The 25,692-nt window shown below is 42.4% G+C and overlaps 1 protein-coding gene across 1 annotated transcript in view; it reads left to right on the top strand.

The window, feature by feature from the left end:
- LOC139573946 (zinc finger protein 236-like) overlaps positions 1 to 25,692 on the top strand; it is a 104,829-nt gene that overhangs the window by 25,223 nt on the left and 53,914 nt on the right. Inside the window, exons 10-15 of the mRNA XM_071397953.1 lie at positions 1,816 to 2,088; positions 13,432 to 13,635; positions 13,717 to 13,849; positions 19,663 to 19,923; positions 20,235 to 20,491; positions 23,567 to 23,668. Coding sequence (XP_071254054.1) covers positions 1,816 to 2,088; positions 13,432 to 13,635; positions 13,717 to 13,849; positions 19,663 to 19,923; positions 20,235 to 20,491; positions 23,567 to 23,668 — 1,230 coding nt within the window. The remainder of the gene's footprint in view (positions 1 to 1,815; positions 2,089 to 13,431; positions 13,636 to 13,716; positions 13,850 to 19,662; positions 19,924 to 20,234; positions 20,492 to 23,566; positions 23,669 to 25,692) is intronic.

Below are 25,692 nucleotides of genomic sequence, written 5' to 3' on the forward strand. Positions count from 1 at the left end.
TATTCAGACCCTTTGCTAGTAGACTCGAAATTGAGCTCAGGTGCATCCTGTTTCCGTTGGTCATCCTTGAGATGTTTCTACAACTTGATTGGAGTCCACCTGTGATAAATTAAATTGATTGGACATGATTTGGAAAGGCACACACCTATCTATATAAGGTCCCACAGTTGACAGTGCATGTCAGAGCAAAAACCAAGCCATGAGGCCGAAAGGAATTGTCCATAAAGACAGGATTGTGTCGAGGCACAGATCTGGGGAAGGTCTACCAAAAAATGTCTACAGCATTGAAGGTCCCCAAGAACACAGTGGCCTCCATTCTTAAATGGAAGAAGTTTAGAACCACCAAGAGTCTTCCTAGAGCTGGCCACCTGGCCAGACTGAGAAATCGGGGGAGAAGGGCCTTGGTCAGGGAGGTGACCAAGAACTTGATGGTCACTCTGACAGAGTTCCTCTGTGGAGATGGGATAACCTTCCAGAAGGACAATCTCTGCAGCACTCCACCAATCAGGCCTTAGTGGTGGAGTGGCCAGATGGAAGCCATTCCTCATTAAAAGGCAAATGACAGCCCGCTTAGTTTGCCAAAAGGCACCTAAACGACTCTCAGACCATGAGAAACAAGATTCTCTGGTCTGATGAAACCATGATTGAACTACTTGGCCTGAATACCAAACGTCACATCTGAAGGAAACCTGAAACCATCCCTGCGGTATCGAGGGAAAGATGAGGGATCTAGTCAGGATCGAGGGAAAGATCAACGGAGCAAAGTACAGAGATCCTTGATGAAAACCTGCTCCAGAGCACTCAGGACCAGGGGTGAAGGTTCACCTTCAAACAGGACAACGACCCTAAGCACACAGTCAAGACAGCGCAGAAGTGGCTTCGGGACAAGTCTCTGAATGTCCTTGAGTGGCCCAGCCGGACTTGAACCCAATCTAACATCTCTGGAGGCACCTGAAAAAAGCTGTGCAACGACGCTCCCCATCCAACCTGACAGAGCTTGAGACGATCTGCAGAGAAGATTGGGAGAACCTCCCCAAAAAACAGGTGTGCCAAGCTTGTAGCGTCATACCCAAGAAGACTCAAGGCTGTAATTGCTGCCAAATGTGCTTCAGCAAAGAACGGAGTAAAGGGTCTAAATACTTAAGTAAATGTGATATTTCAGTTTTACATTTTTTATAAATTTGCAAACATTTGCTTTGTCATTATGGGGTACCAACAATTTAAATCATTGTTGAATAAGGCTGCAACATAACAAAATGTGGAAAAGTCAAGGGGTCTGAATACTTTCCAAATTCACTATATATCGGGAGTTTCAATTGATTCCCTGAATTTAAGTGTATTTGGTCTCAGCTCTGTGCCTGCTCATCTCATGTGGGACCAGTGTCGCATCCATTAGGGCACCCTATAACAAAATGTTTTGAAACGTAACACGAAAATGAATGTTTGTTACATTTGCTTTGTCATTATGGGGTACCAACAATTTAAATCATTGTTGAATAAGGCTGCAACATAACAAAATGTGGAAAAGTCAAGGGGTCTGAATACTTTCCAAATTCACTATATATCGGGAGTTTCAATTGATTCCCTGAATTTAAGTGTATTTGGTCTCAGCTCTGTGCCTGCTCATCTCATGTGGGACCAGTGTCGCATCCATTAGGGCACCCTATAACAAAATGTTTTGAAACGTAACACGAAAATGAATGTTTGTTATTGGACAGGTCCAGGCAGTCTCTCCCTGTTTCAGTCTGTTTTCTTCCATTTGGTGCCTAATAGAACACAACCCGTGTCACCTCTTTCTGTCCCCCCTTCCCCTAGGCTCCATCAGGGAGGAGAACGGCGTGCGGTGGCACAGCTGCCCTTACTGCAGCAAGGAGTTCAAGAAGCCCAGCGACCTGGTGCGCCACATCCGCATCCACACACACGAGAAGCCCTTCAAGTGCAAGCAGTGCTTTCGCGCCTTTGCCGTCAAGAGCACCCTTACTGCCCACATGAAGACGCACACAGGCATCAAGGCCTTCGAGTGCCAGTGCTGCATGAAGTGCTTCTCCACGTCGGGCAGCAGGAAGGTCCACATGCGCCTACATACAGGTGAGCGATATTATGGCGTTGTTATTATGGAGTGATATTTTGATTGTATTCATAGATGCACATTTAGTTCCGGGTTGGCATCTATATCACTCCATAATGGTCATCAAGATTTATTATGATTAACGTTGGTGTCATAATCTGGTTTTGACGATTTAACTTGATTTAAGTTATTGAAAAAAGTCCTATTTTCTTTTATTAATTTGTCCTCTTGGTTTTTTGTGTTTAATTACGGTGCCTTCAGAAAATATTTACACCTCTTGACACAGCCTAAATTTAAAATGGATTAAATTGCGATTTTGTTTCACTGGCCTACAAACAATATATCCCATAATATCAAAGTAGAATGATGTTTTTAGAGATGTTTATACATTCATTAAAAGCTGAAATGTCTTTATTCAATAACTATTCAACCCCTTTGTTATGGAAAGCCTAAATAAGTTCAAGTAAAAATGTTACATAATAAGTTGCATGGACTCACTCTGTGTGCATTAATAGTGTTTGACATGCTTTTTGAATGACTACCTCATCTCTGTACCCCACACATACAATTATCAGGTCTCTTAGTTAGGGCTGTGGAGGTGATGAAATTTCGCCATCCGGTGATTGTCAAACAAATAACTGTCGGTCTCACGGTAATTGGCCGTAAATTAACATAAACACATTCAGCATCTCCTGGCTTCCACACAGCCTACTGATGCAGACCTTTTGAACATCTATATTTTAAAAAGTCTAAGAAATCCATGTAATATAGCCTACACCTTCACAATAAATACATTATTTATTTTAGACAGGTCTAAAGAAACATGATATGAAGAAAATGTAGTCTATTTCAGAAGAACAGAACGGCATACTTTGAGTTGTCCTTATGTTAGATCCTGATCTGGCTATGCCATGTGGCTGTGGGCTACACTAGTTAATTTAGCAGACAAGATTTGCTTTGAATTCTTTGGCGTTATTTTAGAGTGTGAAGAATCCAATTAAACAAAGCTGAATAAAATAGCTATTCTGTGTTGAGCAGTTAACAAAGAGATACTGTAGGTACTCCTATATACTTAATTTAGAGTTATTAATTTAGTTGTTCTTTAGTTGTTCTACAAATGTTGGGCTATATGTGTTGATGTTTAATACATTGTAAGGCTGCATGATGCGACTAATGATGATTTGAAAAAAGTAGCTTGAAAGGAATGAGCTCTGCTTTGTTTTTTTGCGCAGGCCGTACACACTACATCAGTTTCTCATTCAAAATTTGAGAAGCACTTGATAATGTCTTTGTGTGGCCATAATTCACCCTAAAATAATCGATGCCTTTTGCGGCCCTTCTCCCTGAGTGCTGCCTGCTCCGAATCACCTCTCACTCACACGGCTCTCCATCACGTGAATCGGGTCTTTCTCACAGGCTACAAGTGAAGACCGACACATCGGGAATGCAACTGCGCACGTCCTTATCCAATCTTGAGGTGCATATTGAAGATAGTAGAAGAACTGTCCACATTTACAGTACCAGTCAAAAGTTTGGACACATTCAAGGGTGTTTCTTTAGTTTTTACTATTTTCAACATTGTATAATAATAGTGAAGACATCAACACTATGAAATAACACATGGAATCATGTAGTAACCAAAAAAGTGTTAAACAAATCAAAATAGATTTTAGCTTCTTCAAAGTAGCCACACTTTGCCTTGATGACAGCTTTGCACACATTTGGCATTCTCTCAACCAGCTTCACCTGGAATGCTTTTACAACAGTCTTGAAGCAGTTCCCATATATGCTGAGCACTTGTTGGCAGCTTTTCCTTCACTCTGCGGTCCAACTTTTCCCAAACCATCTCAATTAGATTGAGGTCGGGTGATTGTGGAGGCCAAGTCATCTGATGCAGCACTCCATCACTCTCCTTCTTGGTCAAATAGCCCTTACACAGCCTGGAGGTGTGTTGGGTCATTGTCCTCTTGAAAAACAAATGATAGTCCCACTAAGCGCAAACCAGATGGGATGGCGTATCGCTGCAGAATGCTCTGGTAGCCATGCTGGTTAAGTCTGCCGTGATTTTTAAATAAATCACCAACATTGTCACCTGCAAAACACCCCCACATCACCTCCTTCATGCTTCACGGTGGGAACCACACATGCGGAGATCATCCGTTCACCTACTCTGCGTCTCACAACGACACGGGGGTTGGAACCAAAAATCTCTAATTTGTACTCGTAAGACCAAAGGACATATTTCCAATTGTTTAATGTCCATTGATTGTATTTCTTGGCCCAAGCAAGTCTCTTCCTCCTATTGATGTCCTTTAATAGTGGTATCTTTGCACCAATTCGACCAGTTGATATTCGAACAGTTGATGTTGAGATGTGTCTGTTACTTGAACTCTGTGAAGCATTTATTTGGGCTGCAATTTCTTTATTTGGGCTGGTAACTTCAATGAACTTATTCTCTGCAGCAGAGGTAACTCTGGGTCTTTCTTTCCTGTGGCGGTCCTCATGATAGCCAGTTTCATCATAGCGCTGGATGGTTTTTGCGACTTCACTTTAAGAAACGTTCAAATTTTCCGGATTGACTGACCTTCATTTCTTAAAGGAATGATGGACTGTCGTTTCTCTTTGCTTATTTGAGCTGTTTTTGCCATAATATGGACTTGGTCTTTCATCAAATAAGGCTATATTCTGTATACCACCCCTACCTTGTCACAACACAACTGATCAAACACATTAAGAGGGAAAGAAATTCCACAAATTAATTTTTACAATGCATGAAGCTGGTTGAGAGAGTGCCAATAATGTGCAATCACATTTTTTGGTTACTACATGATTCCATGTGTTATTTCATAGTTCCATAGTTTCTCAATGTAGAAAATAGTAAAAAATTAAGAAAAACCCTGGAATGAGTAGGTGTGTCCAAACGTTTGACTGGTACTGTGCTTTTTGTCTGTCAACAAGATGAGTAGACCTAACGAACAGCAAAAGCACTAGCCTATGTCAATCTACTATCCCCTATAAGACAAGTTGACCTATTCTGTGCGAGAAGTATATATTCCATACATAGTCTGGGACAGTTGTGGGACATAATAGATCCCAAATTAATACAACCACTAGCATAAAAAAACTGTTTTACTCAATAAGGCTCATGCAACAGATCAGAACGTTTAGCTTAAAATGTTGATAAACTTTTGGCCATTTCTTCACATTATAAGCGCAGGAATACGCATGCAGTTATAGGCTATATGCACAAATCTTCCATTAGTGGGGACAACACCATTATCAAATTGTGAAGCATATTAATGTGCTTAATTTTAAGAAGTTATTTGGCCACTTTAGTTGTGATACAAACCTTATCAAAACATATAGGCCCATGGGCTAGGCTACATGAGGTGTGCGATTTTGATTAGAAAAAATAGCAAAAAAAGGCATTGTTTCTTGCCTTACGCTGGGGCATCATTCACAAGTGATAATATATAATTCACATGTGATATGCTAATATTGGCACACATCAGACTATTCTTGATTTAATCTTGTATTTACATATACTAAATAATGTGTGTGAAATTTGATTTAGAATGGACCATTATCATGAAAAAATATCTCTACACTTAAATAACGAATGGAGGATGATTTTCTTGTGGTTCATTTTCATGCCAGCCAGGTAGGCTATACATACTCCTGTTGTAAAGATAAGCAATGTGCTTAACATTTGCTTAATATTAGGAAAGTTTATAAATAAATAGTAGGCCTAGCCTATAGAAAGCTGATGGGATCCTCCTCTTTTAGTATAGGCCATCACACACGTTTTCTCACGCAATTGCATAGCCTACAGAACTGTTGCGCAACATGAGCTCGTGGGCTCTCATGAAGTGTTTGCTTAGGTTGTCGATTACATTTGCATTGATGTCAGAGTGATTAGATGGACAATAGAGTGCTGAGTACCATTCAGTTAGCAAGTTTGGCAGGCTGCTAATAACCATCAGCAGCATCAGAGCTTGGAGAAGCCTAATTACCGTGACTAAATGGTTATGTGGGATTTGACTGCCTTCATGACTCGTGACCACCGGTGTGGAGATAATACGGTCACCGCAACAGCCCTGCTCTTAGTCGAGCAGTGAATATCAAAAACAGATTCAGCCACAAAGACCAGGGAAGTTTTTCAATGCCTTGCAAGAAGGGCACGTATTGGTCGATGGGTAAAAACAGAAAACATTTGATTATATAACCCTTTGAGCATGTTGAAGTTATTAATTACATGTTGGATGGTGTGTCAATACACCCAGTCACTCCAAAGATAAAGGGATCAAATCAAACTTTATTTGTCATATGCGCTGAATACAACAAGTGTAGACCTTACCGGGAAATGATTACTTACAAGCCCTTAACCAACAGTGCAGTTCAAGAAGAGTTAAGAAAATATTTACCAAATAAACTAAAGTAAAAAATAATAAAAAGTAACAGAATAAAATAACAATAGCAAGGCTATATACAGGGGGTACCGATACTGTGTCAGTGTGCGGGGGTACAGGTTAGTTGAGGTAATTTGTACATGTAGGGGTGAAGTGACTATGCATAGATAATAAACAGTGAGTAGCAGCAGTGTACAAAACAAATGGAGGGGAAGGGGGGGGGGGGTGTCAATGTAAATAGTCTGGTGGCCATTTGACGAATTGATTAGCAGTCTTATGGCTTGGGGGTAGAAGCTTTTAAGGAGCCTTTTGGTGCTAGACTTGACGCACTTGTACCGCTTGCCATGCGGTAGCAGAAAAAACAGTCTATGACTTGGGTGACTGGAGTCTCTGACAATTTCATGGGCTTTCCTCTGACACCGCCTATTACAGTTGAAGTCGGAAGTTTACATACACCTTAGCCAAATACATTTAAACTCAGTTTAATCCTAGTAAAAATTCCCTGTCTTAGGTCAGTTAGGATCACCACTTTATTTTAAGAATGTGAAATGTCAGAATAATAGTAGAGAGAATGATTTATTTCATCACATTCCCAGTGGGTCAGAAGTTTACATAGACTCAATTAGTATTTGGTAGCATTGCCTTTAAATAGTTTTACTTGGGTTAAACGTTTCGGGTAGCCTTCCACAAGCTTCCCACAATAAGTTGGGTGAATTTTGGCCCCTTACTTCTGACAGAGCTGGTGTAACTGAGTTAGGTTTGTAGGCCTCCTTGCTCGCACACTTTTTCAGTAGTGCCCACAAATTTTCTATAGGATTGAGGTCAGGGTTTTGTGATGGCCACTCCAATACCTTGACTTTGTTGTCCTTAAGCCATTTTGCCACAAATTTGGAAGTATGCTTGGGGTCATTGTCCATTTGGACGACCCATTTGCGACCAAGCTTTAACTTCCTGATTGATGTCTTGAGATGTTGCTTCAATATATCCACATAATTTTCCTCCTCATGATGCCATCTATTTTGTGAAGTGCACCAGTCCCTCCTGCAGCAAAGCACCCCCACAACATGATGCTGCCACTCCCGTGTTTCACGGTTGGGATGGTGTTCTTCGGCTTGCAAGCCTCCCCCCTTTTCCTCCAAACATAACAATGGTCATTATAGCCAAACAGTTATATTTTTGTTTCATCAGCCCAGAGGACATTTATTCAAAAAGTACGATCTTTGTCCCCATGTGCAGTTGCAAACCGTAGTCTGGCTTTTTTATGGCTATTTTGGAGCAGTGGCTACTTCCTTGCTGAGTAGCCTTTCAGGTTATGTCGATATAGGACTCGTTTTACTGTGGATATAGATACTTTTGTACCTGTTTCCTCCAGCATCTTCACAAGGTCCTTTCCTGCTGTTCTGGGATTGATTTGCACTTTTCGCACCAAATTACTTTAATCTCTAGGAGACAGAACGTGTCTCCTTCCTGAGCGGTATGACGGCTGCGTGGTCCCATGGTGTTTATACTTGCGTACTATTGTTTGTACAGATGAACGTGGTACCTTCAGGCATTTGGAAATTGCTGTGGAGGTCTCCAATTGTGGAGGTCTCCAATTTTTTCTCTGAGGTCTTGGCTGATTTCTTTTGATTTTCCCATGATGTCAAGCAAAGAGACACTGAGTTTGAAGGTAGGCCTTGAAATACATCCACAGGTACACCTCCGATTGACTCAAATGACGTCAATTAGCCTATCAGAAGCTTCTAAAGCCATGACATTTTCTGGAATTTTCCAAGCTGTTTAAAGGCACAGTCAACTTAGTGTATGTGAACTTCTGACACACTGGAATTGTGATACAGTGAATTATAAGTGAAATAATCTGTCTGTAAACAATTGTTGGAAAAAAGGACTTGTGTCATGCACAAAGTAGATGTCCTAACCAACTTGCCAAAACTATAGTTTGTTAACAAGACATTTGTGGAGTGGTTGAAAACAAGTTTTAATGACTCCAACCTAAGTGTATGTAAACTTCCGACATCAACTGTATGTAGGTCCTGGATGGCAGGAAGCTTGGCCACAGTGATGTACTGGTCCGTACACATTACCCTCTGTAGCTCCTTAAGGTCAGATGCCGAGCAGTTGCCATACCAGACAGTGATGCAACTTTTCTGGATGCTCTCGATGGTGCAGCTGTAGAACTTTTTGAGGATCTGGGGACCCATGCCAGATCTTTTCACTCCTAAGGGGGAGTAGGTTTTGTCGTGCCCTCTTCACGACTGTCTTGCTGTGTTTGGACCATTATAGTTCGTTGGTGATGTGGACACCAAGGGACTTGAAACTCTTGACACGCTTCTCTACAGCCCCATCGATGTTAATGGGGGCCTGTTCGGCCAGCCTATAGTACACAATCAGCTACTTTGTCTTGCTCAAGTTGAGGGAGAGGTACAGGAGGGGACTGAGTACATACCCCTGAGGGGCACCATTTTTGAGGATTAGCGTGGCAGACGTGTTGTTGCCTACCCTTACCACCTGGAGGTGGCCCGGCAGGAAGTGAGGAGCCAGTTGCAGAGGGAGGTGTTTAGTCCCAGGGTCCTTAGCTTAGTGATGAGCGTCATGGGCACTATGGTGTTGAACTCTGAGCTCTAGTCAATGAACAGTATTCTCACATAGTTGTTCCTTTTATCCAGGTGGGAAAGGGCAGTGTGGAGTGCGATTGAGATTGCGACATCTGTGGATCTGTTGGGGCATTATGGGAATTGGCGTGGGTCTAGGGTTTCCGGGATAATGCTGTTGATGTGAGCCATGACCAGCCTTTCAAAGCACTTCATGGCTACCGACGTGAGTGCTACGGGGCGGTAATCATTTACCTTTGCTTCTTTGGACACAGGGACTTTGGTGGTCCTCTTGAAACAAATAGGTTTTACAGACTCGGTCTGGGAGAGGTTGAAAATGTCAATCAAGACACTTGCCAGTTGGTCCGCTCATGTTTTGAGAACACGTCCTGGTAATCCGTCTGGCCCCGCAGCTTTGTGAATGTTGACCTGTTTAAAGGTCTTGCTCACATCGGCTACCGAGAGCGTTATCACACAGTCATCCAGGATCCTTCCTAACTCAGATGCAGGAGAGGAAGGATACTGCTCAGGGTTTTCACCATAAGGCCAATAGTTGACTAAAACAGTTACAGAGTTTAATGGCTGTGATAGGAGAAAACTGAGGATGGATCAACATTGTAGTTACTCCACAATATTAACCTAAATTACAGAGTGAAAAGAAGGAAGCCTGTACAGAATACACAAATCCTGTATAAGGCACTAAAGTAAAACTGCAAGAAATGTGGCAAAGAAATTAACTTTATGTCCTGAATACAAAGCTTTATGTTTGGGAAAATCCAACACAACACATCACTTAGTACCACTCTTCAAATTTTCAAGCATGGTGGTGGCTGCATCATGTTATGGGTATGCTTGTCATCGGACTAGGGAGTTTGTTTTTTTAGGATAAAAAGAAACGGAATAGATTGTCATCGGACTAGGGCGTTTGTTTTTTTAGGATAAAAAGAAACGGAATAGATTGTCATCGGACTAGGGAGTTTGTTTTTCTAGGATAAAAAGAAACTGAATAGATCTAAGCACAGGCAACATTTCCTAGAGGAAAGCCTGGTTTAGTCAGCTTTCCAACAGTCACCGAAAACACAATGTCATATCTACACTGGAGTTGCTTACCAAGACGACATTGAATGTTCCTGAGTGGCCTAGTTACAGTTTTGACTTAAATGGGCTTGAAAATCTATGGCAAGATTTGAAAATGTCTAGCAATGATCAACAACCAACTTGACAGCGCTTGAAGAATTTTAAAATAATACATATAGAATACAAATATTGTACAATTCAGGTGTGCAAAACTTAGAGACTCACCCAGAAAGACTCACAGCTGTAAACGCTGCCTAAGGTGACTAACGTGTAGTGACTCAGGTGTGTGAATACTTATGTTAATTAGATATGTTTGTATTTTATTTTTAATAAATGTGCAAAAAGTATGGGATATCGTGTGTAGATGGTGAGGGGAAGAAAAAAATATATTTAATCAATTTTGAATTCAGCCTGTAACACAACAAAATGTGGAATAAGTCAAGGGAATACAGTGAAAGCACTGTATAACCTGTCAGAAATATCCAGTTGATCAACTACTAGCCCATGTTAGCTAGCTAGATAGGTCAGTTAGGCTAACCAGTTATCAAAGTCCTGTAGTTATCATGGCCAGATTACGTTCCTAGAGGCCTCGATCTCCTGGGGGGCCCAATTTTTCTTTTTTTCTTTTGTTGAGTCACTCCTATGAACACACAAGACATGGCAAAAGGTGTAGAATTACTTTTAAATTAGCTTTAAAACTGAAACATTTTCTCGCCGCCCCATGGCAAAGGGTGTAAAATTGCAGCAAATACGATTTTAAAATTCAAATATTTTCTCTATGCAAACGAAGTGTGTGAACAGTTTGAACAGTTTCGGGTCGTATGGGTTGCGAGGTGGGGGTTTATTACTACGCTGATAAATATCCATCCGGACCTTTGCCACCTAGGAAGCCCAGACCTTTTGAAATAGTAGTTGAATACCCCTGTTTTAGATTGAATGCACAGTGGTGCACCAAAGCTATGATTAGCTTTAATTAGCCTCGTGTTGCCGGTGAACAGATAGTGTGGCGTAAAGCTTTTGATACGCGGTTGTTTACAGAGGTGACGTTCGTGGTGTCCTTTCACTGATTGCAGTAGTTGGGATTTTGTTTCACAGCCAAGATTAAGATGTCTGGGTGAATTATGTGGTGCTATGTAATGCTTGGCCTTCCATAATTATTTAATTAACACACACACACGCACACAATTAACACAGATGCCTCTAAACCCATGGCCTCATCTCTCATTTGCATGACGATTTGATTACTGGTATTGCTTCGTCTTTTAGAGTGTTGCCCTTAACGTAGCCGCATATCCGTCTTTTGGTGTTAGAGTTGATTGATGCAAAGTAGAGATTTTCACAGATCCACCTGTACCCAAATACCCAAGACCCGATCCGGGACCAGAGCGGGTCTGGATCCAGAATTCTAAATAATGACACGGGTCTGGGTCGGATCTGATATGATTGTCACAAGTCTCGGGTATGTGTCATTTTAACTGACGTGCCCGAAAGGGCCCGTACCGATCCGAGCGCAACTGCTGCAGTCGAGAGAGACATTGTATAATTTATGCTGCTGCTCTTGCTTTTCACGAGAGAGGATTGTGGCGCGTGTAGCTTGTTGTTGTAGGCAATCATAAGTCATTAAAGCCGCAATAGGCTACAGTCATAGAACCTCCTAATCAAAGGAAGATGGAATGAAAATGACGGAATTAAAAGTTAAAGGAGAAGGATAGGCTACAACGACCAAGAGCCAACCGGTAGGGTGCTGCTTAATATTCCTCATGTAGTTGTTGTTATTTAGAAGTCTAGACATGGGAGGAATATGTCTTCTGAAATAGGATACTTGTTATTTGGCCATTGGTTAGTTTTATTGCAAGGAATTCTAGTTGGTCAACCACAGGCTAGGGCTGGGTTATCAAACTACATGCTGTCCCTTTTTCTGGGGAGCGAACCACTGGAGAGAATCACTGGAAAGAACCACTGGAGAGAGCATCACTGAGGACAGGGGAGAATGACCATCTACCGCCCAGTATGATTTGTCCTCTTCGAATAAACCTATCTTCCTCCCCCTGATTTGCTTTGGAGTCTGTGTTATTAAAGAATAACAAATTGCTAACACTAGCTAACGTCAAGACAGGTACTACGTAATCATATTTGATGATAAATAACCTAGCTATGGCAGCTATTAGTCTACTATAGTGCGAGTCGGCTTGTTGGTTGGTTGGTTGCTGTCTCTTGTCTCTCCCTCCCAGCTCCCCGTGTCACTCACTCACAGTATGGCCCTTCCCCGCCTGCTAGAGCTGCACTTCTCTTGCGCTTTATAAGCTCCGGTTAATCAAGTAGCTTAAAAATGACTTTTCTGCTGCTTCCATCACTCGGATCAGACCGTGTCTGGATCCGACCAGGTCTATACGGAACGGGTCATGAAAACACACTTGTTTTCATGTGTAGCTGAGCTGTTATGGGTGTTTGTGATTTAGATCAAATTCAAGTTGATTTAATTTCTTCACATGTCATACGATTTGATTCTGAATTACGTAATGCATGATTTAAAAAAAGGATATTAATTTAAGAAAAATCAACAACAATGCAACATTTAGGTTACTGTGGTTTAGTCTGTTAAGGCGTCCGCATGCTTTCGAGTTTGTGCATATATTATGACAACATTTCGTTAGTTTTGGCAGCTGGAGTCAAGCCAAGTCTACGCCCCTTCGTCTGTGATTGGTCAACAGTAGGGATTCTTCAATAAAGTCTTTATCATTCAAAGAGAGACGACTTGTTTTCATGCAAAATTTAATTATTGGAAAATACTGCACCAAACCTCTTAGTTTGATGTAAATTGCGCGACTAAGATCTTTTCGGCAAAAACATAAAATGGATGACCGATTTCTTGAGTCATATTAGATTAATTCTGACCTTTTTGAGGAATCGTATACTAGCTATGGCGTCTCAAAATGGACAAACAGTACTATTTATGTATTTAAAAAAAAAAAAGAAGGTCTTTGAAGGGAGAATGCGAATACGCTAGTTTGGATCGGCTAGCCGAACTGAAGCATGCTGACAACTTTAGGGGTTGGCGTTCCACAGGTTTCTTTTGATTTTATCTAATCTCTCAGGAGACATTGGTACGTTAAATCGATTTCGGCCTACTCAATACGACACTGTTTATAAGTTTGTATTTTCTCTAGCTTGTCTCTTGATTTAACTGACATGAATACATTTCCATTTCAAAACTGATGTAGTTTGTTCTCGTTATTGTCTGAATTTAATTCTACATGCTAATTGAGGTTTATGTTCTTGTTATCAGGTGTGCGTCCGTTCCCGTGCCCTCACTGTGACAAGATCTTCCGTACATCGGGCCACAGAAAAACACACATCGCCTCCCACTTCAAGAGCCTGCAGCAGAAGAAGCACAAGTTCCCACGCAAAGCCCATAAAACCAAGGTGTCCAAGAGCAACATACCTCTGCCTGATATCCCCCTGCAAGAGCCCATACTTATCACGGACCTCGGTAACACATGCATGCTCACTCGCTACCTCACAAGCACGCATAGACACACGCACTTTGTTCATATTGTCCCCTCCTCCCCAGGTCTCATCCAATCCCAGAACCCTCGCCTGGCCTTTCAGACGTACCTGGAGATGGTGGACAATGATCGGCCATACAAGTGTCCCTGCTGTAACAAGGCCTATAAGAAATCCAGCCACCTCAAGCAGCACGTTAGGTACAGCTATCCGCTACACGTGTCACACACACCCACAAGCATTTCGCTACACTTGCAATAACATCTGCTAACCATGTGTATGTGACCAATAAAATTCAATTTGACGCACACAGCATATGTTGTACTGTCCTTGTGGGGGCCTAAAATTGATTTCCATTGAAAATCCTGGTCTAACCATAACCCTAAATCTAACCCCTAAGCCTAAAATAGCCTTTGTCTTTGACGGAAATGTCCCCACAAGAGAGAATTTTACTTGTTTTACTATCCTAGTGGGGACTTTTGGGGATCTCCGGTACCCACAAGGATAGTAATACAAGCCCACACACACACACACATTTAGTTTGTATTCACATGTATTCGTTTCGAAATATCATCCTCTCTGAAGCAGCTGGCATTGCCGACATATACCAATGAATGTATTTCTGATTTGAGTGCATGGATATATAGTTGGGAGAGGAAGTTATATATTTAGCTTCAGTTTAGATCCTCTTGTACTTTGTCATTGGGGCGGCAGGTAGCCTAGTGGTTAAAGCGTTGGCCCAGTAACCGAAAGGTTGCTAGATCGACTCCCCGAGCTGACAAGGTAAAAATCTGTTGTTCTGCACCAGAACAAGGCAGTGTTCCTAGGCCGTCATTGTAACTAAGAATTTGTTCTTAACTGACTTGCCTAGTTAAATAAAATATAAATTTAAAAAGAAAAGTGGGATAAGCCTGCTATAGCATGTCAGACAGCTGCTGAGCTGCTGTTATCAGTGGAGTTAGAGTCCACCCCTGTGGCTTAGTGGCATTAGCTCCTCATTTGATGCTAGAGGGATGAGCTGGGCTGAGCAGAGCATGGGGATGGACAAAGAGGCAGGGGGAGGGAAGGCTCAGCACATGGCAGAGGGTTTGAGCCACTGGCAGACGGCTGGGTTCAAGTAGTATTTGTTTTCTTTCAAATACTTTGAGGGTTTTATTGAGCCTGCCTAGAGTGCCAGGCAAACTCGACCAAGCACAGCTAAAGTAAACTAGATATACAGTTGAAGTCGGAAGTTTACATACATTTAGGTTGGAGTCGTTAAAACTCTCCTTTTTTCAACCACTCCACAAATTTCTTGTTAACAAACTATAGTTTGGCAAGTCAGTTTGTACATGACACAAGTAATTTTCCAACAATTGTTTAGAGACAGATTATTTCACTTGTAATTCACTGTATCACAATTCCAGTGGGTCAGAAGTTTACATACACTAAGTTGACTGTGCCTTTAAACAGCTTGAAAAATTCCAGAAATTGGTGTCATGGCTTTAGAAGCTTCTGATAGGCTAATTGACATAATTTGAGTCAATTGGAGGTGTATCTGTGGATGTATTTCAAGGCCTACCTTCAAACTCAGTGTCTCTTTGCTTGACATCATGGGGAAATAAAAAGAAATCAGCCAAGACCTCAGAAAACAAATTGGAGACCTCCACAAGTCTGGTTCATCCTTGGGAGCAATTTCCAAACGCCTGAAGGTACCACGTTCATCTGTACAAACAATAGTATGCAAGTATAAACACCATGGGACCACGCAGCCGTCATACCACTCACGAAGGAGACACGTTCTGTCTCCTAGAGATGAACGTACCTTGGTGCAAAAAGTACAAATCAATCCCAGAACAACAGCAAAGGACCTTGTGAAGATGCTGAAGGAAACGGGTACAAATGTACCCATATCAACCGTAAAACGAGTCCTATATCGACATAACCTGAAAGGCCGCTCAGCAAGGAAGAAGCCACTGCTCCAAAATCGCCATAGAAAAGCCAGACTACGGTTTGCAACTGCACATGGGGACAAAGATCCTACTTTTAGGAGAAATGTCCTCTGGTCTGATGAAACAAAAATATAACCGTTTGGCCATAATGACCATTGTTATGTTTGGAGGGAAAAGGGGGACGCTTGCAAGCCGAAGAACGCCATCCCAACCGTGAAGCACTGGGGTGGCAGCATCATGTTGTGGGGGTGCTTTGCTGCAGGAGGGACTGGTGCAAAATAGATAGCATCATGAGGGAAATGATGTGTATATATTGAAGCAACATCTCAAGACATCAGTCAGGAAGTTAAAGCTTGGTCGCAAATGGGTCTTCCAAATGGACAATGACCCCAAGTACACTTCCAAAGTTGTGGCAAACGGCTTAAGGACAACAAAGTCAAGGTATTGGAGTGGCCATCACAAAACCCTGACCTCAATCCTATAGAAAATTTAAACTGAGTTTAAATGTATTTGGCTAAGGTGTATGTAAACTTCAGACTTCAATTGTACAAAAGTACTTTGACACCCCTTCAAATCTGTGGATTCTGCGATTTCAGCCACGCCCATTGCCCACGACTTTCAACGTGGCACCGTCATAGGATGCCACCTTTACAACAAGTCAGTTTGTCAAATTTCTACCCTTCTAGAGCTGCCCCGGTCAACTGTGAGTGCGGTTATTGTGAAGTGGAAACGTCTAGGAGCTGCGAAGTGGTAGGCCACACAAGCTTACGGAACGAGAGTGCGGAGTGCTGAAGCATGTAGCGCATAAAAATCGTTTGTCCTCGGTTGCAACACTCACAACATAGTTCCAAACTGCCTCTGGAAGCAACGTCAGCACAATAATTGCTAGTCGGGAGCTTCATGAAATGGTTTTCCATGGCCGAGTAGCCTAAAATTAGCCTAAGATTACCTTGCGCAAAAACCAGAGCATCGGCTGGTGTGGTGTAAAGCTCTCCGCCACTGGATTCTAGAGCAGTGGAAACGCGTTCTCTGGAGTGACGAATCACGATTCGCAATCTTGAAGTCCAACGGACGAATCTGGGTTTGGCAGATGCCAGGAGAACACTACCTGCCCCAATGCATTGTGCCAACTGTAAAGTTTGGTGGATGAGGAATAATGGTCTGGGCTAGGCCCCTTAGTTCCAGTAAAGGGAAATCTTAACGCAACAGCATACAATGACATTCTAGACGATTCTGTGCTTCCAACTTTGTGTCAACAGTTTGGGGAAGGCCCTTTCCTGTTTTTGTATGACAACTCCCTCGTGCACAAAGCGAGGTCCGTACAGAAATGGTTTGTCGAGATCGGTGTGGAAGAACTTGACTGGCTTGCACAGAGCCCTAACCTCAACCCCATCGAACACCTTTGGGATGAATTGGAAAGCCGACTGAGAGCCAGGCCTAATCGCCAACATCAGTGCCCGACCTCACTTATGCTCCTGTGGCTGAATGGAAGCAAGTCCCCCGCAGCAATGTTCCAACATCTAGTGTAAAGCCTTCCCAGAAGAGTGGAGTCTGTTATAGCAGCAAAGGGGGGACCAACTCCATATGAATGCCTATTATTTTGCGTCCACATACTTTTGGTCATGTAGTGTATTTCAAGTATAGAAAACAAATACTATTTGAGCCCAGGTCTGGCTAACGTCTGTGCTGTCTATGCTCTGCGGGCCTGGTTTATGATAAGACAGGCCAGGTAGAGAGGAAAAAATGTACAGAGGGAAGAGATCTGAGGGGATTTAGGTACAGAGAGGGAAAGAGAAAATATTCAGATATAGTGTGGGGCGGCAGGTAGCCTAGTGGATAAAAGCCAGTAACCATAACAGTAATTGCTCCTGTAAGTCACTCTGGATAAGAGCTTCTGCTAAATGACTAAAATGTGTACTGGGCCATTTTATCTTTGTCTGGTTTAATCTTCAGGAATAATGTGTAATGTCACAGTGGTGGATAAGTCTTATTTTTGTTTTCAGTAGCCTAAGTCATTATAGGTCCATTAACTAGCAAATGTATCTGGAAAATGTCACCCTGCCATTTACCACAGGAAAAAAATCCCTCTAAAATGAGTATTGTATTCAGTTTCTGCCTTTTTTCTTAGTTTGAGAAATATGGGAGATTGAAGTTTAGGGCTTCATGGAGTAATTTCCCGAGCGATATTCATTGATTCTCTCAAGCTGTCTTTTTGCCCTTTGGGCTGACACATCGAATCTTCCCCTTTACTAAAATGTTTCTTCATTTTACTACTGTGAGGAAAAGAAAAGTAACGGCCTATATAATAAAGGTCACAGTCTCGATAAACTAGGAAACAAAAGTTAACCTTAATAACAATGTTGCCTTCGCTGCTCCACTCAGCATATCTGAGATTCCCTAGTGTCTGTTTACCTGACACTATGACAGAGCCCAAGTCAAATATACTAATACTAACATTATACTAATAAACGTGTTCCTCAGTCAGAGGGAATTTACTGCATACACCATGCACAACGTATAATGCTTACTGTTTTTTTAGGATATGCAAATTCAAGACCCTTGACATTTTATAGAACCATTTATTCTTCCTAATTTGAGCCATTTGACTCAGACCATAACACACCCAGTCATAACATCACCTCTCATAACATTACATTATATTCATAACATTCTACTACACCCAGGGTTGATATGCAAAGTGTTTGTGACATGACCTGAGGAAGATCCTTGTGGATTAAAACGTTGTCAGTAAAGGTGGTAATTGGGAGCATATTCAGTGTGCGGGCCTTTCTGTTCTTGTGTTGATACAGTACAAGCTCTGTCAGGTTGGATGGAGAGCGTCACTGCACAGCTATTTTCAGGTGTCTCCAGAGATGTTAGATTGGGTTTAAGCCCGGGCTCTGGCTGGGCCACTCAAGTACATTCAGAGACTTGTCCCGAAGCCACTCCTGCGTTGTCTTGGCTGTGTGCCTGTTGGAAGGCGAACCTACGCACTAGTCTGAGGTCCTGAGCGCTCTGGAGCAGTTTTTCGCCAAGGATCTCTGTACTATGCTGTGTTCATCTTTCCCTCGATCCTGACTAGTCTCCCAGTCCCTGCCGTTGAAAAACATCCCCACAGCTTGATGCTGCCGCCACCATGCTTCACTGTAGGTATGGTGCCAGGTTTCCTCCAGACGTGACGCTTGGCATTCAGGCCAAAGACTACAATCTTGGTTTCATCAGACCAGAGAATCTTGTTTCTCGAGACCTTTAGGTGCCTTTTGGCAAACTCCAAGTGGGCTGTCATGTGCCTTTTACTGAGGAGTGGCTTCCGTTTGGCCACTCTACCATAAAGCCTGATTGGTGGAGTGCTGCAGAGATGGTTGTCCTGGAATGTTCTCCCATCTCCACAGAGGAACTCTAGAGTTCTGTCAGAGTGACCATCAAGTTCTTGGTCACCTTGCTGACCAAGGCCCTTCTCATTTTGGCCGGGCGGCCAGCTCTAGGAAGATCTTGGTGGTTCCAAACTTCTTCCATTTAAGAATGATGGAGGCCACTGTGTTCTTGGGGACCTTTAATGCTGCAGAAATGTTTTGGTACCCTTCCCCAGATCTGTGTCTCGACGCAATCCTGTCTCGGAGCTCTACTGACAATTCATTCAACCTTATGGCTTGGTATTTGCTCTGACATGCACTGTCAACTGTGGGACCTTATATAGACAGGTGTGTGCCTTTCCAAATCATGTCCAATCAATTTCATTTACCGCAGGTGATCTCCAATAAAGTTGTAGAAACTTCTCAAGGATGATCAATGGAAACAGGATGCACCTGAGCTCAATTTCAAGTCGCATAACAAAGGGTCTGAGTACTTGTGTAAATAAGGTTTTACTGATTTTTATTTGTAATAACTTTGCAAAAATATCTGTAACCTGTTTTCGCTTTGTTATTATGGGGTAATGTGTGTAGATTGAGGATATATATATATATATTTTTTAATCCGTTTTAGAATAAGGCTGTAACGTAATAAAATGTGGAAAAGTCAAGGGGTCTGAATACTTTCTTAATTTCTCATGATATTAACATTGTTAGGTCATCTTCCATCAGGTCTCACACGGGAGAGAGGCCGTACAAGTGTGTCCAGTGCGGTAAGGGATTTGCCTCCTCGGGGGTGCTGAAGGCCCACATCCGGACCCACTCGGGCCTCAAGGCCTACAAGTGCCTGATTTGTGACACCACATTCACCACCAGCGGCAGCCTCCGCCGCCATATGACCACCCACAGCGACATGCGGCCCTACATGTGCCCTTACTGCCAGAAGACCTTCAAGTCCTCACCCAACTGCAGGAAGCACATGAAGACCCACAGGTTAGTAATGCTCATGTGTTGTCAGGCACAGAGTTGTTTCGGGTCATGTGATCTGACCAGGTGGAAAAAGTGAAAGACTACAGGCCCTAATTCAGGTCGTTTCATCAGGAATACTGGCTAGCTAAGTGGCTAGCGAGAGCGTCGCTCTCCCAATTTGGTTATTGTCATGTTGCTGAAATTTGTGTGAAATTGAAACGTTCAACTCTAAATCTCTAGATGTCAAATCTTTCCATAAAAAATGGCTGATTTCTGTTTGTTTGTAGATCAAAGTAGTAAACAACCTGAATCCACCTCCCCATTCCCCCTCCCAGGTATGAGTTGGCCCAGCAGCTCCACCAACAGCTGAACCCGGAGCCCTCGACGCTGGACGACCCCATGGACGGCACCACCGTGACCCACAACCTGCAGGTGGAGCTGGAGGACGGCACCCTACAGCAGGAGGCTCCTCCCATGGTGGGCTCAGAGCAGCAGGGCATGCTGGGACTGGGCCAGGCGCAGGTGGTGGACGGCGGCCAACAGGTGTCGCTGGAGACCCAGCTAAGTGACCAGCCCCTGGGACAGGAAGAGGGTAAGAGTGTCAGCGTGTTAGAGGGCATCAGTTTGGACAAGGCACAGACTCACTGGTCTTGGACACGTAATACGTAGTTATTAGGGACGCATGGGGATTTGAGGATCAGTGATTCTGTGCAGTCTGTTGGCAATATACTTTGTAGTTGATCTCGAACATAGTCTTTTAATGTCGATGCCAATCATGCCATAACGTTATAGGCCTGCTGCCACAGCCCTCTAACATTCAATGGGGGATCCACATAGTTCTATGTTGGATGTACAAAGGATGATGTGAATAAAGTGATCCACCCCTAGAAGGTGTCTGAACCCTTCCCAAAATCAAGAGACATTTCTACAGAGATACAGTCTTGCTCTCCACCCATCTCTCTTGATCTTAGATTGTATTTTTCATTTGGCCAGTCTACGCTGCAAGGTGTTTCATTTTCAGGGACAATGGTTGGCTACAACTGTGTTAGCAAATAAAGCAAGGAACTGTTGAATATGGAATCTTTCTAAACGGCACTCCTTTTAAGATAGCAAAGGGCACAAATCTGGGTTTCTCATCTCGTCCGTCTGTATAACTCCTCCATCTCTATTCCTTCCTTCACTCCAAATAGTGTGTCCATTTATTTCACTCTTTCAAGACTTTATCTGTCCATTACTCAAACGCTATTTCCATCCCAATGCTGGATCTTCATAAACCTTCTATTTTCTTATTGATGGCTTTCTTGGAATTGTTATTTCAATGGGTTTTTCTATACAATGGGTTTTTGGATACATCTCATTAGGATTCATGGTGTGTGACTGACAGAACCGCCTCCTTGACCTTGTAGCTTTAATATTTAAAACCATTACAACGTATACTATATTTAACCTCAGAACAAAAAGAGAAGAGCACAACAAATTAAACCGGGCCAGAAGTCAAGCTTCAATCGCCATTAAAATTGCTACACTACCCTTTCAACCTCAAGAGTTCACGGTGAGTAAAAGAAAAGAGAACTGAAAGAGGGAAAAAATAAAATAAAATAAACTACCCTAGCTTTACGATTGTATGTGATTTAGATTAGTATTCGTCCTCTCAGCCTTCGGTAAAGTCCTTTAACCGTTTTTAAAAAGGCTTAAATACATGAGGTAACCCCGGACACATTCACAGAGAGAACAGATAACCTCTTGATTTGATTCACTGATGCCTGTGGAGTGAATACATATATATATACATTACTGTTCAAAAGTTTGGGGTCACTTAGAAATGTCCTTGTTTTTTAAAGAAAAGAAAAGAAAAAAAAAGGGAAAAAAAGACTATTGTAGCTGGAAACGGCAGTAAAAAAAAAAAATGCAATGTCTACATAGGTGTACAGAGGCCCATTATCAGCAACCATCACTCCTGTGTTCCAATGGCACGTTGTGTTAGCTAATCCAAGTTTATCAATTTAAAAGGCTAATTGATCATTAGAAAACCTTTTTTCAATTAGGTTAGCACAGCTGAAAACTGTTGTCCTGATTTAAAGAAGCAGTAAAACTGGCCTTCTTTAGACTAGATGAGTATCTGGAGCATCAGCATTTGTGGGTTCAATTACAGGCTCAAAATGGCCAGAAACAAAGAATTTTCTTCTGAAACTCGTCAGTCTATTCTTGTTCTGAGAAATGAAGGCTATTCCATGCGAGAAATTGCCAAGAAACTGAAGATCTCGTGCAACACTGTGTACTACTCCCTTCACAGAACAGCGCAAACTGGCCCTAACCAGAATAGAAAAAGGAGTGGGAGGCCCCGGAGCACAACTGAGCAAGAGGACAAGTACATTAGTGTCTAGTTTGAGAAACAGACGCCTCACAAGTCCTCAACTGGCAGCTTCATTAAATATTACCCACAGAACACCAGTCTCAACGTCAACAGTGAAGAGGCGACTCCGGGATGCTGGCCTTCTAGGCAGAGTTCCTCTGTCCAGTGTCTGTGTTATTTTGCCCATCTTAATCTTTTATTTTTATTGCCTAGTTTGAGAGATGGCTTTTTCTTTGCAACTCTGCCTAGAAGGCCAGCATCCTGGAGTCGCCTCTTCACTGTTGACGTTGAGACTGGTGTTTTGCTGGTACTATTCATAGAAGCTGCCAGTTTTTAGCTGTGCTAACATAATTGCAAAATGGTTTTCTAATGATCAATTAGCCTTTTAAAATAATACATTTGGATTAGCCAACACAACGTGCCATTGGAACACAGGAGTGATGGTTGCTGATAATGGGCCTCTGTACGCCTATGTAGATATTCCATAAAAAATCAGCCGTTTCCAGCTACAATAGTCATTAGGGCGGCAGGTAGCCTAGTGGTTAGAGCGTTGGACTAGTAACCGAAAGGTTGCAAGATCAAATCCCCGAGCTGACAAGGTAAAAATCTGTTGTTCTGCCCCTGAACAAGGCAGTTAATCCACTGTTCCTAGGCCGTCATTGAAAATAAGTATTTGTTTTTAACTGACTTGTCTAGTTATTAAATAAAGGTCAAATATATATATATATATACATATTTTTTTTACGACGTTAACAATGTCTACACTGTATTTCTGATCAATTTGATGTTATTTTAATAGACCAACAATGTGCTGTTCTTTCAAAAACAAGGAAATGTCTAAGTGACCCCAAACTTTTGAACGGTAGTGTATATTTCCACTCTATGAGGTTGGAATAATAGTGTGAAAATGAAGATAATGCCCTTTTAGTGTAAGAGCTGTTTGAAAAGACCATCATCATCCATCATGACATCACCATACAGTAAATTAGTTAGTAGACCAATAAGAAAGAGTTCCAAACCTCTAGGCCTATAACTGCACATTTGTTTTGTTTTCCCCTCCCCACTCAAATCACTCCCATACAAGTCCTAACAAAATGTTGTTGTTTTTTTCTTCTTGCTTGAGACATTTTTCTTTGCCAAGAAGCTACAGTATTTTTGGTTTCGTTTCTTTTTGACCATTTTAATTGGACAAAAATCCCAGCTTGCATTGGACCTTTTACTTGAATCGTAATACTTTGGCCTTAATTTATACGGTTTAGCCAGACTAACCTGCTTTGTTCCTCTGTCCTCTTATCTCTCCCCCTCTGACTCCAGACACCTTTGTGACTACCCAGCATGCTCTGCCTCAGAATATTAGCCACTTTGAGACGCAGACACTCCCACAGCCTGGCTTTGACCAGCAAGTACTTACTCAAGGTAACTCATGCACGTACACACAAAAACACCCCCTGCATGGTGGTGGCACAGAAACCTTTCTCTCGGTACATTTAACAATGTCTGTGAGTTAACCTGGGGTAAATTATATACACACACACACACACACACACACACACACACACACACACACACACACACACACACACACACACACACACACACACACACCAGCGACTGTCTGAATCCAGTGTAATGGATAACGCCATGGTTGTCTCTGACCTCTGGCTGAGAAGAGCCCATTTACAGCGAGGACTGTCAGAAAGCATCTGCTTGGCACATCAGATATTTCATTTTCACAATGGGTAGCTTAACCTTTTGTCTCCGTGATGATTGCATCCAGCCTCTATTGCCCACAGCAGTATGCTCTCCTACAGAGGTGCATTAATCAGTAGAACACTTTGTCTTGCGACAGATTTCCTGCCTCATCCTCGGCCTCCTATACTCTCTGTACAGTTTTGCTAATGTAAAAAGTTTGATGTCATAAATAAACCATAGACCAACAGCAGGGAGGATATTGATGTCTGTGTCTGTATGCGTGTCTGTGTTTCTCATTAGCATGTGTGTGGCACTCCACGAGATGGACTTCTATACATTTCCTCTCCTCTCTTGTTCTTTTCAAGAAGGAAAGTATGGAATTATTTGAAAATTCCTAGAACTTCCCTCTGCCGTCTGCTAGTATTTTAATGAATCGTGGCCATTCATTAATATCAGTGAGTGGAGCTTTAATGAATGACTGTGTGGTTCAGAGTCCCCTAATTTACACCCTAAGACAATCCGACTGGTGGCGTAGGCACAGGAAGTTTCCTGCACAGTCTTTGTCCACACACACACGCACGCACACACACACGCAGACTGGCGGCATGGGCTCTGGAAGCATCAGTCTGTTAATGGCGCGTTGTAGGAGGGTGAGCCGTAAGCAATCCTTAATTAGCTTTTGTTTAACTTTTCCAATCACACTTTTAGCCATGTCATGTTTCCAGTAATTAATGTCCTCCTCCTCCGACTCTTCTAATTTGGCAAAGGCTCTAGCCTCTAGCCAGATATACAGGGTTAACTCATTTTGTGCTGTAGTGCTGAATGTGAGGTTTATCCATAATAGGCTTTTCAAATCCACTTCTATCTGTGTAATCAATTAATCTATTCTAAGGTACAATTTGTGTACCAGTGGGGGGAGAAATCAGAGGACAGATTCCTGGTATTAAAATGAATGGAACGGTATCAAACTAATTCATTCCCTTACAGCCATGACAGTGAGCCCGTCCTTCGATTTCAAGCCTCCACATGTGTATACAGTGCATTTGGAAAGTATTCAGACCCCTTGACTTTTTCCACATTTTGTTACGTTACAGCCTTATTCTAAAATTGATTACATCGTTTTTTTCACTCATCAATCTACACACAATACCCCATAATGACAAAGCAAAAACAGGTTTTTAGAAATTTTTGCAAATGTATTAACAATAAAAACTGATATAACATTTACATAAGTATTCAGACCCTTCCCATTCTTCTCTGCAGATCCTCTCAAGCTCTGTCAGGTTGGATGGGGAGCGTCCTTGCACAGCTATTTTCAGGTCTTTCCAGAGATGTTTGATCAGGTTCAAGTCTGGCCTCTGGCTGGGCCACTCAAGGACATTCAGAGACTTGTCCCGAAGCCACTCCTGCATTGTCTGCTGTGTGCTTAGGGTTGTTGTCCTGTTGGAAGGAGAAACCTTCTCCCCAGTCTGAGGTCCTGAGCGCTCTGGAGCTGGTTTCTATCAAGGATCTCTCTGTATTTTGCTCCGTTCATTTTTCCTGACTAGTCTCCCACTCCCTGCCTCTGAAAAACATCCTCACAGCATGATGCTGCCACCACCATGCTTCACCGTAGGGATGGTGTCAGGTGTCTTCCAGACGTGATGCTTGGCATTCAGGTAAAATAGTTAAATCATGGTTTCATCAGACCAGAGAATCTTGTTTCTCATGGTCTGAGAGTCCTTTAGGTGCCTTTTGGCAAACTCCAA

Source organism: Salvelinus alpinus, chromosome 4 (assembly GCF_045679555.1).
Source record: "Salvelinus alpinus chromosome 4, SLU_Salpinus.1, whole genome shotgun sequence".
Taxonomy (NCBI): domain Eukaryota; kingdom Metazoa; phylum Chordata; class Actinopteri; order Salmoniformes; family Salmonidae; genus Salvelinus; species Salvelinus alpinus.